Source organism: Diadema antillarum, unplaced genomic scaffold (assembly GCF_040938485.1).
Source record: "Diadema antillarum isolate AM-2024a unplaced genomic scaffold, OU_Dant_1.0 scf00000072, whole genome shotgun sequence".
In the NCBI taxonomy this organism is placed as follows: domain Eukaryota; kingdom Metazoa; phylum Echinodermata; class Echinoidea; order Diadematoida; family Diadematidae; genus Diadema; species Diadema antillarum.
Genome location: NW_027270961.1, coordinates 112,034 through 131,131, shown reverse-complemented (window position 1 = coordinate 131,131; position 19,098 = coordinate 112,034). Strand labels below are relative to the sequence as shown.

The 19,098-nt window shown below is 37.5% G+C and overlaps 1 protein-coding gene across 1 annotated transcript in view; it reads left to right on the top strand.

The window, feature by feature from the left end:
- Positions 1-19,098, top strand: part of LOC139717172 (palmitoyltransferase ZDHHC3-like) — a 75,158-nt gene that overhangs the window by 39,980 nt on the left and 16,080 nt on the right. Inside the window, exons 4-5 of the mRNA XM_071628673.1 lie at positions 12,360-12,505; positions 14,207-14,282. Of these exons, the coding sequence (XP_071484774.1) occupies positions 12,360-12,505; positions 14,207-14,282 (222 nt within the window). The remainder of the gene's footprint in view (positions 1-12,359; positions 12,506-14,206; positions 14,283-19,098) is intronic.

Genomic DNA, 19,098 nt, shown 5'->3' with positions numbered 1-19,098 from the left:
AGACTTAATGGTGAGTTGTCCATTTGATTGTGATAACACTTCATCTATCATTTTTCACTTTCAATGGTCTTTTAGCGATTCATTTTGTAGCAAACACTGCTGTGAAAGGTATTTGGTCATGATGATGTATGACTGTTGTGAATAATGCAGTCTTGAATATGAGGGACAGGTGGTGTGTGGGAGTGATGAATGGAGTGTGTTGGAATCAGCGGTAGATGTGAATATATCAATGAGATGACATTTTCAATGACACAAACAAACCAAGGACCATGATGTACTCACTTTGGTTGTAAGATATGATGAGCTTTTCAGTCAGTCTTTGTCTAGTATAGGGTTACGTATGAGAACACATAATTAAGCTAGTGAGGATGTACATCTGTAGAGGACTTGTAGGCACTCACAAGCCTTCTGCAGTGTTTCTTTATGAGTTTTACTATATTACGGTATATGCCAATATTACATTTAGCCGTAGGATTATCTTCACGCTAATGATCATACACTCCATAACAATAAACCAAATCACACGCACAATACACAGACATGCACCAAAATAGAGAGAGAGAGAGAGAGAGGAGAGAGAGAGGGGGGGGGGGGGAGGGAGAGAGAGAGAAACAGGTTTTTATTGTGTGTGAGAAAGTATAAAAGATTCAAACATTGGGGTATATCTTGATGCCTTTACTATTTCAAGTTATTTCAAGCAATGAAAGGTTTTCATGACAACTGAGCATCTGAGTATTGAGTATTAGTGAGTGTTGCCATTACTGAGGCATTGATGCACTGACTATCATGTGATTGCTACATGATTGCATCACAGCGAGATCAATCACATGGGATCTCATCTTTCTATATTGCATAACCACAATGGCTACAGTAGGTCATGTCATCACTGGCCATTAAATGATGATGATTTTTTTTTTCCTCATAGACTGGCAAGGAAAATAGTGAAATCTAATGTACGGTAGGCATAAACAACAGGAGCAGGATATTCCCATGTCTGTATAGGGATACAAAGTTCTACCACTAGTCAAGAAAGTTGTTTGATTCTTTGTTGCATTCTTTGTGCAGGAGAACATTGTTCCAGATATGGTCAGTACTATTTGTTGTACAATAAAAAACAGTATATTTTCAGAGATATCAATAAATTTGCCATGTTATCAAACAACTGATGTAAATTATCATATCATCAAATGGTATTTTGCAGGAGACTTTCTCCATTTCCAGAACCATCCTGATGGGATTAATTTGTTATGTATTTCCTTAACCTTACATTACCTTACCATTGTAACTTTACTCTTCACGGAAGTGCTGCAAGATAAATTATGTCAATAAGAATGCATGGCTGCCTTGAAAACAGCAGCAGCAGCAACAACAGCAACATCAACAACATCAACAACGTCCACAACAACATAAAAGTCAGCGGTATTAGCACAGCTGAAATTTGCAAGAGTTAAGTCCATAATGGTTCCAGTGGCGGAAAACAGAATCCATACATTTGCAAGGTTTGTTGTTATGCAGTGACACTGAAAATTAGTTGTTAGTGCTAAAAAACCCCAGGAAATTTCTCATTCACTTAAGATTGTGGGGTTTGTGTTTGTTTGTATTTGTGTGTGCTAATGTACTGTGTATACCACATATTTTTTTTTTGCATCTGGCTTGTCAACTGGAATGTAATGAGGTGAATTAACTGACATGAAAGATTTACATGTCTGTTCCTTTTAATGGATAAATTTGTACTCTTGTATGTCATGTTTAAAGCGTCTGCATCTTCAGAATACAAAACATAAATTGACATTTGAATGCATGCACCAGTATAACTAGGATAATCTTCTTGTACCTTATATCAAGATGTTCTTCTAGTGTAAGAAGCTATACTTTGTTTGTCTTCCCAGAACTTGCTGCAATGGTGGAAAATGTTTCCCCCACCCAGCAGCCTAATTAGTTTGTGCCATGCTAGTCAGGGATTGTAGTAGATCAGATACAGGCTAATCAATCAGTCAGAGAATACAGCATCCTGTTTGAGGAGACGTCAGGAAAGCAAGATTCTCAGATTTAGAGAAGAAAGTATACAGCATATCAATGAAGCGGAGGAGGAAAATAAACAAGGCTTTTATCTTATCCCATATGGAGTCTAGTTAACTGAATGGAGCACACACTGGGAAACTTTGCAGAGCTGTAAAGATGAATGCCTTGTATTATATTTGCATTGTTTAAAAAGTCCTGTAAGCATGTATTGTTTACAATATCTCAGTTTTGCGTGTCATGTTGTAGCTTAATGATAGATGTTTTCATGACTTTACATCTAGCAATTATGGTCATGGTACAAACTTTTACTGCTTTTGTTGAGAAAAAAAAGAAACCATCCATGTATTTGAAATATTACAGAATCTGTAACTTCTTTCACTTGTTCAGTGACAAACTCTTATTTTATTGCTGATATCAAAATTAACATTTAAACATCTCTATAAAAGCTATCAAATGTTGCCTACAAGTGTCTGTGCAGGATTCGTACTACAAACCAAGTTTGGATTCAAACTTGTCACTGTATATAAAATATTCCTTATTGCGTGTAATTAACACAGTTTGTTTTCAGCAGTAAAAGTTCATATATGGGTGAATAATTCATATATGTGTACTATCTTTCTTCAGGAAATCAAAGATTGTAGGTTTTTACGGGCATGAACTTGGGACTCATGAGATAATGATACTAGGGTAATTGGCTTGTTGGCACACATTGCATCATGTAAAAGATGAAAAGAGCAAACCGTTGCTTTCGTTATGGGGAAAAAAAAAGGTGTTGCGATGACAAGAACTGTGTTGATGTTGGAGACCTAGGTTTGTTCCCCCACACTGACCATCAAAATGTTGTGCCATCCAGTTTCCATACTGCATGCTGGTCAGTCAAGTTAGTTTGTTCTTCACATCTTGTTTTTACATATATATATATGTAGGCTGAATTAAGACTAGTGTAGCCAGCAGGATAAAGTCAATTAACGTATATATTTGGGCGTCTCCAGAGGAAAGAGCGAATGGAGAGAGCCAAAAAACTCACACGCACTTGTTAAGTACTCAATATCAAGTTCATCTGAAGTGATGCGATATTGATGAGGTATCCACTTGAGGGGCTTTGAGGCAAAAGCAGATTCCCCGAGGGCCGGGGAAGGGTTTGGGGATGGGAGAAAAAAAGAGGTGAATTCCATCACTCACCCTGTTCACTGCTGAGAGCATTTTGTTGTACCGCAATGGCACTCATGCAGAAGTGAAGTGTGACAATGATACTTGGTGTCCAAACAAGGAGATCACTTAGTGTTGATTGTTTTGTTATCGACCAGCAGGATTTCACCATGCTGTCATTACCCTTGTGTCAATGTCAGGTCCATTGCTGTGCAGGAGATGGGAATTAGAGATGCTAAAGCAGCTTAGCTGTGTGCAGTGAAGGAGATATCTCTTGTGCATCGCTTCTCCCTGAACAATTTGAACAGATTTTAGATCGCAATGGGACTTGATGAAAATGCACCGTTCACACTTTTCAGTCACTGCACGTAGCAGATCACGCGATTAGTTAAATTTGTAGGTCAAGTTTTACTGTGAGTGGAAAGTACTGGGCCAGAATTGGGAACTGAAGTGTTCTGTGGAGATAAGAGAAACCGTCGATGTGTAGTGAAGAGAACTTAGAGTGGGAAAAAAAAAAGATATATTTATTGACAGATGCGTTGGTGTAGTTATCACCAGAACAAATGTCAGCCTTGCTCTATTGGAATACAATTTCTCATTTATGTGTTTTTTTTTGTTTCTGTTTGTTTTCAAAGAAAAGCCTAATTTTGATAATTTGAAATGCCCAGAGGATTACTTTAAGATATGTTTGACTTGTGACTCGCCCCCTATTCTCTGTAGAAAACACAGCTGACATTCCTTTTGTTCCATAGAAAAGTGTGCATGTGTCCAACAGTGCTAGAAATCATTGAAATGCACAAATCTTAGAATGTATTAATGCATTCTATGTCATTGCACTGACTTAGACCTACCAGATTAAATTGTAATCATGAAATGCAGGAAGAGGTTTAAAGCCGTTTCTACCCTCGTACATAGATCTCTTTCTTGAAGCAGTACATTCATCTCCCCAGATTTTAAAACAACATATATCATGGCTTGCCGAGGAGCGTTTGCTGATTTGCCTCTTTAATTACCTCTACCAAGGGAGGAGGTTATGTTTTCATTACTGTTTGTTTGTTTGTCCATGTTGAAAATAACTCAAAAAGTTGTGAATGGATTGAGATGAAACTTGCAGGAAAGGTTGAGAATGACACGAGGAACAGATGATTGAATTTGGGTAGAGATGCAGAAACTTTTATGGATTTTATGAAGGATTTCCGATATTTTGGCAGGTAGGGTAGATGAACTTACTTGGGAGTTCAAGCTGCACATTTTTGAGGTTTTCATATACCATATGCGCCCCAAAGTGCGTGCTCTAGTTTCTGCTAGAGCAAGGCGTGGTACGCAGCTGAGGGTTGATGATGTAACGAAAGGCTTCTATATTGGGAATTCGGGCAATTTTTAGCATGCATACGTAAGGGTGGAAATCACTGATCTCTATGGAGGAACATCATCATTGGTGGGAATGAGCTGCTTGGCAGAGGTCTGCGCTCTCAGAGTGCTTCTCTGGTTCCTTTTGTCACCTGTCTCAGAATCAAGCCTTACAGCTTATATGGGAAGCAAAAAAAATATTCATTCAAGAATAAGTGTATCTAAAACACTTCAATTTGGAGTGCTTGCATGCTTGAAGTGTGTGTTTTGCTATCTTGAAAAATACATGGCTGTGTGTGAATTGCAATGAGATAAAGAGAGACTATCTAAGGAAGCTGGGATTTCTTCAGGTGTGAGGTATGATAGTGCTCATCTCATTAGAGGAGAAAACAAATTTCAAACTGCAAAGAATATGGTGTGCAGAAGTGAGTTCCATTTAAGTATTTTTATGCCTCCGCCACGAAGTGGTGCCGGAGGCATTATGTTTTCGGGTTGTCCGTCCGTCCGTACGTACGTCCGTACGTCCGTCCGCTTTTGTTTACGCGATAACTTGAGTAATATTGACTTGAATTCTACCAAACTTGGTCCAAGTATAAAGTATGATGGGGCAATTAGTTGATTAGATTTTGGGTGAAATCCGCCAAAGGTCAAAGGTCAAAGGTCAAGGTCAAATCATGAAATTGTATCTGTTTACGCGATAACTCAAGACTGGATCGAGCAAATTTCACCAAACTTTGTCAGAGGATGATGTATGATGGGACAATTACTTGATTAGTTTTTTAGTGAAATTGGACAGAGGTCAAAGGTCAAAGATCAAGGTCAAATCCTGAAATTTATCTGTTTACGTGATAACTCAAAACTGGATGAAGCAGCTTTCACCAAACTTGGTCCAAGGATGATGTATGATGGGACAATTAGTTGAGTAGATTTTAGTGACATTGGCAAGAGGTCAAAGGTCAAAAGGTCAAGGTCAAATGCTAAAAATGTTGCTATTTCCCCAATATCTATGCAATGCCCTAAGGTATTTTCTTGAAACTTGGTGCAGACATGTACTACTGCATATAGATTCTCCAGAGAGAGTTTCATGTCATAAGGTCAAAGGTCAAAAGGTCAAAGGTTAGGTGAAAATGTTGTAATATCACTTTTCTCACAAATGGTTCAATGTATCTTCATAGAACTTGGTACATACACATGTACTGACTGGCAGAGATTATCTAGGGAATTTAGGGGTCGTAGGTCAATAGTCATGGGGTCAAAGGTCAAGGTCAACTCCTCAATATTTTACTGTTTCCCTCATACACTAATATATGAAATGCTTGCATTATTAGTTTTCAAACTTAATATATACATGCATTACCTAATGGAGATTCTCCAGGAAATTTCCAGCCAGAATGTCAAAGGTCAGAGGTTAAGGGTCAAAGGCCAGGTTTCCATGCGTCCCCCCAAAAAAAAAATATATATATATTTTGTACTGTAATTAACTCTTTCTTCATACCTTGGAAATTACTCAATGCATAAACTTAAGGGTCTGTCAGAATTCAAGTAAAAATTCTCAATTCCCCAAATATGTGCACCTGCACTTTTCGACAATTATAGCAAACCCAGTTCAAGGAAAGTGAATATTCAAGTCATTTCTGACAAACCTGTCATATCAATATTTTGCCAGTTATGTGAAACTGTCATGGATCACACATGTGAAGACATTGTACTATACGCCTATTGGGAGAATCATGCATTATGGCGGAGGCATCAGTCGCCATAGCGACATTTCTAGTTTCAGACTTGAATTACTTCTAAGTATAGAGAGAGACTCACTGTTGAGAATTTTTTCACATTGTTTGCATACTCGGCACTCGTTCATGATTAATTTTCTATATCAACAATGTGTAAACTGCATTCATGTTTATATGACCTGGATGATTCAAGTACTTCATAAATTTTTGATGGAGAAAGCCAGTCTTATTCTTGGTATGGCTTAACTTGGTTCTCAGCCAGCCGCAGGCAGAAAGGCTTGATTGGAGTTTGTATCATGGGAGAAGGGTGATACTGGATTAGTTGAACTCAATGATGTGACCATTTGGAGGATAGTGAGAATCCTTCACAGAAAGTTTGTTTGTGAGAAGTCAATGAAATATTGATGGAATGCAATAAATACAAGATGGCCGACTTCCTCCTCACCTCCCTGAGTTCTCTTGAGACTCCAAGGTTAGCTAGCTCATCAGTAGACTCGAGACTGGTAGACAATCTTCCTTCGTACCTCCCTCAAGTCTCTTGAGACTCCAAGGTTAGCTGGCTCATCAGTAGACAGGAGACTGATAGTCAATCTTTTCTTCTACACCACTTTCCTCTCACTTAGAGATGATTCTACCATATTGTGAGGGGGTTGAGCAAATCATCATGTTTTTTATCATTGCAACTGATTGGCGCATTGCCCTTAATCAACGCAGATATTAAAGCATTGATTAATCAGTGTTTCAATAGTAGCCATGATTTAAAAAAAAAATAAGGGTATACACCCTCCCCCCTCAAAAAAAGAAAAAATGGTCACAAAAAATCCATTTATTTGCTTATCATGATTGTTACTTATAAATGTAAATAGATGACTGTGCCTCAGCCGTCTGTTTGGTGTAAAGCTCTGAATCTCTGCATGTGTTTCAAACTGTAGTTTGATCTTGGGCTCAAGGTGTTATCAGTATGCTTTATAGAGTGAGTAGAGAGAGTAGAGAACCACAAATCAATTTTTACTGGCAGCTTACTTGATCACTGGCAATAAACACAGTAAACATGTTGTCATGCATACTTGTAACAAATAGTTTGAGCACTCAGCAAGCATTCGCACACTTAGCAAGAAGTGTAGCTTGCTGTACATACAGTAATAACAAGCGGCCTGTGTTCAGGCACTTGGCAAATATTTGTACACATGGCAAGAGATGGCTAGCCACGCATAAGTGATGGTTTCATCTTTGACAATCCAAAAAGAAAGACTTGCAAATGTCAGAAATATGATTAAAACAATGGATTTCGGGGAAAGTTTGTCACTGTTTTATAAAACAATGATGTACGTGTCTTTTCATGCATCAGAAGGAATAGTGTGCATGCGGTAACTATGACATTTAGCCTAAGCCCACTTGGCTTTGCCTCGTGAGTTGAGCATTCCTTGTAGTTACCTTATGCACACAATTACTACTGACGCATAAACCTGTGCATCATTTGTATAAATCTATAATTTTATCAACCTTTCGTGCTAAGATGTAATTCTCTGTGTGTATACTTTCAAATAACACCTCACATGCTGCAGAACATTGCATTTTACTCATTAAATCTTACCAAAACGTATTACCAGGATGACCTTCTGCGGATGTAAACTATGTTTCTGTGCACAAAATTAGCTGCTGCTGTGTATCAAGCGAGCTCCCCATTATGAGTTTTTTTTTTTGGGGGGGGGGGGAGGGGGGTAAAATAAGAAGTGTATACACCTGTATTCTTTTTCTCTGGCCCCTTCCTTTAGGTCTTCACTGATTTTGATAATTGATGCGTAGGGATCCTCTTGTTAACATTTTATTCTCTGAAACAAAACAGTGTATTTAGGCTGCATTTCTGCCCAATCATAATCATTGAGAAACATGCTCAAAGTTCACCCAAATCTGTATCTTTTAAAATTTTGTGTAAGACGGATGTGATTTCATTCTTTAGACTATCCAGTATTTCTTCAGACGTGTTCATCTTGAGGATATCTTTTATGATACAATGTCTTTTGACTGGACTAAATTGAAGAAGGATAAGTTTCTTGAAATATCTGTCAGAGCTAAGATCCCACACAATCACAGTGTGTGGTTGAAGAAGGCTATTTCGACTACAAGGTGTCTTGAATGCCTGCAGTACACTTTATGAAAAATCACAGGACTGGAGGCATTGAAATGAGGCATAGGAATTAATCACTGCTTGATTTGGTGACTCACTGACCTACTCACTAATCATTACTCAGTCATTCATTCATACAAATATGCTGGTCCCTGCTCAAATTAATAACACATTATTCCCAGGTTTGGTAATTACTTCGTATACAATCTAGCCATAATTTGCACAGTTGAGAATGATACATACATGTGTATGATGTGTGCATGAAATAAAACATTTTGTGGTCTTAACATTTACTTTTGTGTCATGATTTCAGATGGCTCTTGTAACATGATTGATGCTCAGTTTTAATTTACAAAAATCAATCATTTTGGCATCATGCTGCAATGATACAGTAATCAGTGACAGATTTAATCTCTAAAGTCACTATACTGTAAGTCATCTTGTACACTGTAAGTCACTACACTGTGTTAGAGTCAGCTACACTGTAAGTCACTATACTGTAAGTAAAGTCACAACACTGTAAGTCATCTACACTGTAAGTCACTACACTGTAAGTCATCTACACTGTAAGTCATCTACACTGTAAGTCACTACACTGTAAGTCACTACACTGCAAGTTACTACACTGTAAGTCATCTACACTGTAAGTCATCTACACTGTAAGTTACTATACTGCAAGTCACTACACTGAAAGTCACTACACTGTAAGTCATCTACACTGTAAGTCATCTACACTGTAAGTCATCTACAATGTAAGTCACTACCAGCGGTACACTGTAAGTCATCTGTACTGTAAGTCATCTACACTGTAAGTCATCTACACTGTAAGTCACTACACTGCAAGTCACTACAATGCAAGTTATCTACACTGTAAATCATTTACACTGTAAGTCACTACACTGCAAGTCACTACACTGTAAGTCATCTACACTGTAAGTCACTACGCTGTAAGTCATCTACACTATATTAAAGTCACTACACTGTAAGTCATCTACACTGTAATTATCACACACTGTAAGTCATTTACACTGTCATTCATCTATACACTGTCAGTCATCTACTCTGTAAGCCACTATACTGTAAAGTCATCCACACTGTAAGTCACTCTACTGCGAGTCACTACACTGTAAGTCACAACACTGTAAGTCATCTACATTTACGTACACTGTCCATAAAGCCATATACACTGTAAGTCATTACACTTTAATTCATTTACACTATAATTCATTTACACTGTAAGTCATCTACACTGTCCATAAAGTGATCTACACTGCAGGTCACTACACTGTAAGTCACTACACTATAAGTCATCTACACTGGTAGTCACTATACTGTAAGTCATCTACACTGTCCATAAAGTCATCTACACTGTAGGTCACTACACTGTAAGTCATCTACACTGGTAGTCACTACACTGTCATTCATCTAATGTAGATGTGAAGTCACTGTACTCATACACTGTACTTCCATTATGTCATATAATGTTTGATATTAACTTACTCCACACCTTTACTTAATGTCTGATTAGAAAGGTGTACATATGTATGGGTGTGCACAGACATACACACACCCATGTGATTATCATACATGCACACACACACACACACACACACACACACACACACACACACACACACTTTGTGATTATTATGTATATGAAGAAAGATACATCCTTTTTTTTGTACAAACAAAATAAAATAGCAGTAATATTGAGAGCTTACAACCTGTGCTCAACGCCCTGATTAGTAAGAGAATGAAATGATGTTGTAGGTTTTACGTTTGTTACGATGAGAAATCCTTAAAGAGGAGTAACTTTACTGACAGCCCCCTGAAAGTGATATTTGGTGACACACACTGTTCCCAGTCTTGGAGTGGCTCATATGTTTCTCATATCAAGATTGTAGAGATCATGAGTGAACATAAGCAGTGAGCTCTTGATCAACCAACAAATGAAGAGAAAACATCTCTGTTTATCAGTTGGAATAACAGAGATAACTTGCAGTTTGATTTTATCAAAATATAAATTATGGAGGCAGTATGACATGCTGTTAGTTTTCAAGTAGCACAGCACTGTAGAGTCAACATACTTTACAAAAAAATGCTATTCTGTTTTTGAAAAAAAAATTCAGATATAGTGCACCAACCTTAGAAGTTTTATTCATGAATACATGAACTCTTTGTACTTTGGATGTTGACCAAACGATGGAAACAGTCTTTGTAGATTCTCTCATCCACTTTCCATAAAATCACATCCAAAGATTGCATCGGAATGGTACTTTCCATAGTAAAGGTCATATGAAATGGAAAACTAAGGAAAATGATGTCAGACTTGCAAATAGTTTGTGTTGATCATGTTTGGATGTATCTTTGAGAAGCACTTGGGTTTCTTTGATGAGGGTTTAGAGGATTTAGCTTGGCCTTTTTAAGTAGGATCTGTTTAGGCGTGACTCTCAAGCAGTGAGGATACAGAATGAGAAGGGGATGAGGTGGGGCGGGGTAGCGGTCAGGGTGAGATTCTAGACTGACTTCAGGAGGATGATGAAGAGCGATACCTGATACAGACATTGCCTTTATAATCATAGCCCTGTCATTTCACTATATGTGGGCACAGATAATAGCTGTCACTGCTGTTGTTGTTTTTGGTGTAGTGATAGTATTGTTTATGAGTAAGGAAAGGGATAGAAGGAAAAGTCAAGCTAGAGAGTTTCTTATTATACACAGGTACAGAGTAACCTGGAGAGTCAGTCACTAGGAATATATTGGGAGAAAAAAGATGGGGAAATGGCTGTGACTGCAAGCAAAGTAACTTTGCTTTCTACAACTGAGAATACAAACTCATGCACATATAGATATTTTTCTTTACCCAGAACTGTTGATAGTGAATGTGCCCTTCACTCTATGTAGCAGTGGTCTTTTTGTTTTTTGCTTAAAGAATTTGGTAAGGAGTTGCCTCTAATTCACATGCTACCAACTGAAAGAACAAACAAACCAAGTTATTAGAAAACAGATGGTAACCTCTCTTTTTTCATCTCTCATTTATGCGCTCATCTAGTTTATACTTATTATAGGGGAGATTAAAGGGACAGTTCAAATATATTAAAATATGTCTTGTCAGTGAGATGAACTCAGTCTCTCCCTGTCTGTCTTCACCTTACCCTGTCTCTTTCCTAACCTCATCAGATCACATGTACTCCTACCCCCCCCCCCCCACAAAAAAAGAAAAAAAAGAAAAGACTGACTCCCAAGTTGGAAAAAGGTCAGAGTTGAAGTAAAAGTGTAACAAAGTTCTTTGAACATTGACATTTCCTGCATTGTGTATGAGGATGAGAGAACAACCCATAAAAAGTTCAGCCCTTGCACATGGATATGATAGATTGTATGGGAGAGAGCCAGTCTTGTGAGTTAGTTACTGTTGATTGTTTGTGAAAGAAACCCAGATTTAGGTTGCTGCCATCTAACCTGATACCAGCTGTTGTCTGTTGGAGGACCTGCCTCAAGAAGAGGATGGCTTCGGATTTCATTCTTCTCTCATGACTTCCAGAGAGAAGTAGATGAGACTTCTACAGCAAGAAAACTACTTTGGCATTTTATGATTTGTCAAACATTTTCTATATGAGTTTGTCAGTACTTCTTAGATGTAAGGTCAAGTGCCAGCTCAAGCGATTTATGCAGAGAGGCGGATCCAGGAATTGCGTAAAGGGGAGGCGCCTTTACAAAATAAAAGGGGGGCGCACGCCCCCTTTTTTCTGTTTATTTTCGTTTTAACAAAAAAGGAATAGGGGGCGTGTGCCCGGTGCGCCGCCTCTGGATCCTAATACAAGTTGGTGTCTTACTGCAAAGTATGTTTCCCTGTAAGTTACTTAATATTTATCTACTTGTATGTCTTATCCCACAGCATCAAAGGTTTTTTTTTGTTTTCTTCTTAGCCAACAGGTGAATACAATCCTCACCCAGTAAACTTTGTTCTATTTTCACAGGGTGCCGTTCCCCTAGGCAATGCAACCAAAGAACAACTAAACAATCTGGGGTTAAAGGTCGGCCAGGTGGTGTACCGTTGTCCAAAGTGCATCAGTATTAAACCAGAGAGGGCACACCATTGTAGCATTTGTCAACGATGCATCAAGTAAGATATCTGTGCTTTCTACATGAAAGATATGAGTATGTAAACTCAGAAGGCCTGCAGTAAACAGTAATTGAGCCATAACTTTGTTGAAATTCGTAATAAGGCTATCTTACTGTCCCATGTTTTATCTTACTCTACCATACTCTGTGGTTCTATTCATGTTATGATATGTGCTCATAGTGTGTCTCCCATTTTTTCTTTTTCCAATTCTGATGCAGCCTATTTCATTCTACTCTTTGTGTGGATGATAGTCACCCTCTGTTGTTGAAAGTTTTGTGCACTGAAATATACATTAAAATTTATATTGTGCAAATATTTGCAAAATTATCGATTTCATCCATTTAGCAGATATCCTTACAAGAGCAATGAAGATTACAAGAGATATTTAAGCCACTTTGTGATTTGTCTTTGAAGGTATATCCTACAGTGAAAACTGCAATCCAAATTACTTTAGGTACAGCAGTTCATAATGTTATGAAAGACATATTTCAAGAACTCTGTATGGAAAATTCACTGCCTTTTTACCTTCTATTCACTCATTATGTTATTTTCTAGTTGAGTAAACATTTCTCATAATGGTAATTTGACTTTGAAACTAGGGGACACTAAAAACTATTTTCATAACCACTGTTATATGTGTAATTTCCTAAATGATAACTGTAAGATATTGTCTTGTCTTCATTCAAAAAGCCCTTCAGTGTTAATCTCTATGAAATTAATTTGTTTGTTTTTTTCATAGTATTGCACATAGCCTTGTATAAGATTAAAGTCTCATGGACATGCAAGAAATTAATTCAGATTGAAGCATGACCCATTTATGCTATTCAAATTCTGATGCCAAACTTTCATTCTCTTCTGTGTCTTCCAGTGTCTTCTCACCATCTAACATATTAATTAGCCCACATACACATCAGACTATGTGTACTCTACATGTCGGATTAAAAGCTTGGCATTTCTTTCCAAGTGTTCTTATCTGGTTTCTGGATTGGATTATTTGCACACATACTATTAAGGCAATTCATTATTAATTGAAGTGTGTGTAAAGCGATATTACAATATTTGTTTTAGATACTGCATTAATTTTCATTCATAATTTCCCTTGATCAAATATTTCAGTTTGACTTTTTGTACTTTTCTAAAGATCAATTTTTGGCAAGAATGTGGCATATCATTCAGTGATGCTGAAAAACAAAGAATCTGAAAAGATGTGATGCACTTTAATAGGAAGTTCCACTATATTGAACATCAATGGCAGGACAGATGCAAACTCACGTCACACAGATAATTTCATTTTGTTATCATGGATGAAATAAGTTTGTAATGTAACAAGAAGGCTATTCAGTGAAATGTTCTTTTTGTTCCAGTTTTGTCCAACAAGAAGATAAGACTTGTATAATGTAGAAAAAAATGATTGAATTTACGTCAATGTACATGTGATCAACAAATGTATAATGATCTTAACTGCAGTACCATCCCATTATGTACCAACAATTAACCTGAGTGTATGCTAGTATGTGTGTGTTCCTCCTTTGTCAGGCTACTTCATTACTATGAGTGAATCAAAGGATTCCAAAATATCCTTCCCAATTGACAACTGGGCCATATGAGAATCTTCTTTTTAAAGGTATCTTCTGACCTTTAAATAATTTTAATGTATTTGTGTCTTGTTCCTTCCTTTTTTCTTCTCGCTATGGCAACTAGGAAAATGGACCACCACTGTCCATGGGTGAATAATTGTGTTGGAGAGTCAAATCAAAAATACTTTGTTCTATTTACGGTAAGTACATATTGACTTTTCCTAAGGTTGTGTTTGTTTTTGTTTTTGTTACACACCCCTGTCCGTAGGCTTACATGTATATCTAACCTGCTTCATCATTATTTCAACTGTTTGTATGTCATTATTATTGTTAATCATGGGATTTCATTTAATGAGCAAGATAAGGAGAGAGTGATTGAACATTATAATTATTTCATTAATTTTCAAAGTGAGAAACTGAAACATGTTATGTATGAATGAAAATGAGTGCAGTGAGGTTCATTTCCCTGGAGTCGAGTAAAATTGTGCCACACCACAGATAATTTTTCTCTTCTTGGGCAGAGGGAACAGACTTGACTGCACTGAGGGAATCATGATTAGTTTCAGATTGCATCCTGTCGTCCAGTCATTTACATATAGAAGAGAGAATCAAATTGTTGCCATGGAGAGATAGGGCTGGAGCGAAAGAGACTGGTAGAGACTCAGCAGCAGGTTGTAACCAGGCTGAGCAATTGCTTCTAGTTAGCTTTCTACCCCACTCAATTGCTCCCTAATAGAACTAAAAGCATGTGTGTTGACATTTTTCCTCTGAGTGCCGAAGCAGAGGATTGGATGTGTGCTGGTTCAAATGACTTATCATGGCACAGATTTAGGCTGACTGTCTGTGCATGTTGTGTGTGGTCAATATACCCTCTGGTCACTACAGAGTGGTAGTCTATTTGATGTCGAATTGATAGTCAATTTTGGGAAGACCCTTTTCTGATGAAATATTTTATTTAGTTTGCAGTTACATGTGTGTGTCTGTAAACATGTGTGTGTGTGTGTATGTGCGTATGTGCAGAGCTTGAGAGGAAAGTGCATGATAGGGGTAACAAGTTGAAATAAGGTTGAAAGCTTTGTTGAAAGAGATGTCAATTTGAAAGTAAATGCCAACAGATGTTCAGAGAGAGCTTGGTGGCTACAGTTTCCTTCCTTTGCTCTCATCTTGATGAAAAGAGAATATGCACTATCATGGCATGCTTGTTTAGGGGTTTAGAAAATGCACACTTTACTAAGAAGTTCATCTCACTTGAAAGAGAACAGAGGTTGAATTGTTTATGACTGGTTGCAGAGATGTACACATTGATCCACTAAAATCCCTATGCTGCCACTTTAAGTGCCGTCTCCATGTGGCTAATCTGTTGCTGCAAGTTTTTGTGAATATGTTTAGAAATATTTGATTTATCTTATTTGAGGTGTGTTAGTATTAGACTAGCTTAGAGGAAAGCATGTTGTTGGAGCACAAGAGAATGAAATGCAGTGAAACATAATGGTCTGCCAAAAAATGACACAGCTTGATCCATGCAGTCTTACATTTCAGGAGAGTTCTTCTAGCCACGATATCATACTTAATATGAACCATACCAGGCAGCATAATGTAGGAAGATGATGGGGAGAACAGAGATAGGATAAGGTGTCATGATGATTAAATCGAAGTAAACATGTCAAAGTACTAGAGACAATGTTTGCAATCATAAAGACACATAACAGTATATGTAATCAATAAATTAAAGTTGGAAGAATTTATTTCATGGAACAGTGGAGGGGAACTTTAAACGGGAAGGCCAAATTTCACACAATGAGAGCACAAAATGTGGGCATCATGTCAATTACTCCTAGAATGATGATTAGAGAAGACTGATACGAGAGGAGAGAGAGACAGGATGGAAATATAAACGAGAGAAGAGAAGGAGAAGTCTTCCAGCTGGAAAAAAAAGAAGAGATGTATTAAAAGGACAAGAGGCATAACGTCGCTTGGGCAACAAGAACTGGTTTGAACAAAATTGTCAAATATTTAGGAGAGCAAAAATAAAACAAAACAAAAACAAAAGAAAAGTTACAGCCAAAGCACTATATCAAATGGGATAGCATTTCCCTTGACATGCTGTGAGGGCTTCATTTTTAGGGTAAGACAGCTAGGACTTGGACAGGACATCAATTAACTGATTATCTGACGATTAATCCAAAAATGTCATTTTTGCCAAAATTTGAGATAAAAGCTCTTGTCACCCCAGTGTAGTAAAGTGTGCTATAAAATATAAAACATACTTTTTATTTATGACAAAACAAACACACACCTGTCATACTGATAGACCAATTATTATTGCACTAGAAGATGTACCTACTTAAGAAGGTGTTATATGTAGTTTTCAGGAAGTCAAATAAAGAATTGTTTGGATCTATTTGTACTATGCACTTTGCATGTGTGGTCTTTTCCTGCAGATAGTTCATGCAAATCTTAGTTTTTGTGAGGCTACACTTGTCTCTATGCACACACTAAAGCCCTGTTTTACTTTTCAGTCCATTAGCTGCATTGCAAATTTTGCATGAAGAATGCTTTTCTTGTTTTAGATACTAAAACCCCAATATTTCATGTTCTAGCCAGTATTGACTCTGCATGAATCATTAAAATAACATCTAGAAGCACCTTGGCCCTGTCTCTCTCTATGGTCTCTCCCTGTCTATCTCTTCTCCCCCCTTCCCCCCCCCCCCACCTCCTCTGTAGCTACAGACCCACATTAGGTCTGCCCATATTTCTCCCCCCCCTCTCTCTGCCTACCTTCAAACCCAAGTAAAGTCTGCCCATATTTCTCTCCCCCTCTCTCTACCCTTAAACCCAAATTAGGCCTGCCCATATTTCTCTCCCCCCCTCTCTTTACCTACAAACCCAAATTAGGTCTGCCCATCACAGTCTGTTACTGGAGCATAGATTGTCTTCAAACCAATCAATACCTGTTCTACCCTTTGATGTCCATCTTTCATTCTACATGTTTTCTTCTCCTTCCTGTATTCACCAGCAAACATGGCTGGGATGTCTTGCCCTCAGCAAACACCAGTCAGTCTTTAATACCATTTGCTCACTTGGCAGAGAGATGACATATGAATCAGAAATTTGTGCTGTTGATGAAAGGTTCCCGGAGCATACAAAACACACATCGCTGGTATATGATGAATGCCTGCATTTCCAGTGAGTGAGTGATGTTGGAAAAAACAGAGTTGAATGGAATGAGTGTGATGTATTTGATTGGAGTATAGAGGGAGGTGTAAAACAGATGACATAGAAATAAAGAAGGAATGGATAGTGAAACATGACATAGTGAGGAGTGATGTGAAGATTAGGTGGAAGCTGAAGCAACAACCTCAAAAAGATTGTTCAACAATATGAAAGAGTAATGATTAAATAAAGCTAGGAGCTTTCAAGAAATCAAGAAATCTTAATAATTGGTTAGTATTATAAGATGGGGGACAGAGAAAAGAGAAATTAAGTTGATATAAGTAATCAAGAAAACTGTTGTGTATAGACTGAGGGAGAAAAGAGGAGTGAAGAGCAGAAAGAAGAGATTTTCAGTGTGTGTAAAAATATGAAATGAGATCATTCCGGAAAAAAGTGAGAAGTTGAGAATGCACAGAATAAGAAGGAGGGTCATACAGTCATATCTAAAGTGATGACCAAAATCACTCTTTTCCGATGAAACATGGTGGGTTTAGTGATGCTTTCTATGACATGTACATATCTTCTTCTTTTTCAGCCGTCATAATTATGACAAGGGGAAGGAATTAAGTTTTGGGAAAAAAATTACTGAAATCAAAAATGTAGGGTGTTAAGTCTTGTCATCAAATGTTTTATTGCTGGAATTCTAGTAAGAAAAATATGAGGAAAATACAACGAAAGTAATATGGGTTTGTGTGAAGAAAAATATCCAGTGAACTTTGAGTCTACTTTGAACATAAAGCTTTGTTTCACATCTCTTTATTCAGTGTGGTTAATCACTTTATACGGTGTAGTTAATCACTTTATACAGTGTAGTTAATCACAGTTGTTATTATTATTAGTAAATGTCTCTTCCTTTTTGAAGCCTTTCCATTAGGACAAACATATGGATCATACACTGAAAGATATGGCAAGGAACATGAGTGGTATAAAGCTGTATTGAAGCAATAAACATTTATCGCATAATCACAGTTAACTTATCTTACTGTATGCTGCAAGTGTGAGTTGAATACTTGTGTGAATGGCACACTTCTTTCCTTCCATACAAGATGTGAAACCATAAGTACAGTATTCTTGAGATCTAACTTACTATTGGAAATTCAGATTAGCAACAACCACATATCTTAGCTTGGCTAGAAAATGTTTAGTGCTTGATTGAATGTGTGTATGTGTATGTATGCATGTATGGACTTTGATGATGGAGGAGGGTTGGTAACAGCTGTGAGAATTAGAAGCAGACTCCTTTGTCATGTTCCTCATTCACTGACATGTGTGTTTCTCATCACTCCCTCCATGGCACACATCCTATCCATTCATCTGCTACACCTTGGTAGAATGCCGGTATAAAGGCATGTAGTGCTGGGTGGGGCTCTTGACTGATCAGTATAGTTAGACATCATCTTAACACCATTTGCTTTAGATCTCATGAAGCTCATCTAAAGGCTGATGCTTACTTGAATATCTTAGCAGTTTTGTTATAATGTGGAATGTTGTTATAACAGTCTACCTAATGTGCCCTTCATATGTCAGTATCTGCTCCTATTAGTCCTACAGATAAAGGCAGATGAGTTGAAATATTGGTTAGGCCTAGATACAACTGTAGGTATTTCTGTACTGAATGCCTCATGCCACCTCATGACACATTCATCCAAGTATGTTTTGTTGTCTCTCATTCTAGGAGTAATTCATTGACCCATTGAAGATTAGTCCAGAGTATACTTATGCAGATGTCTACAAGAAAAGTGTTTTTTAGCAAAATCAGCCCGTCATCAATGGGTAAAACATTAATTGGTCTCTCTCTCTCTG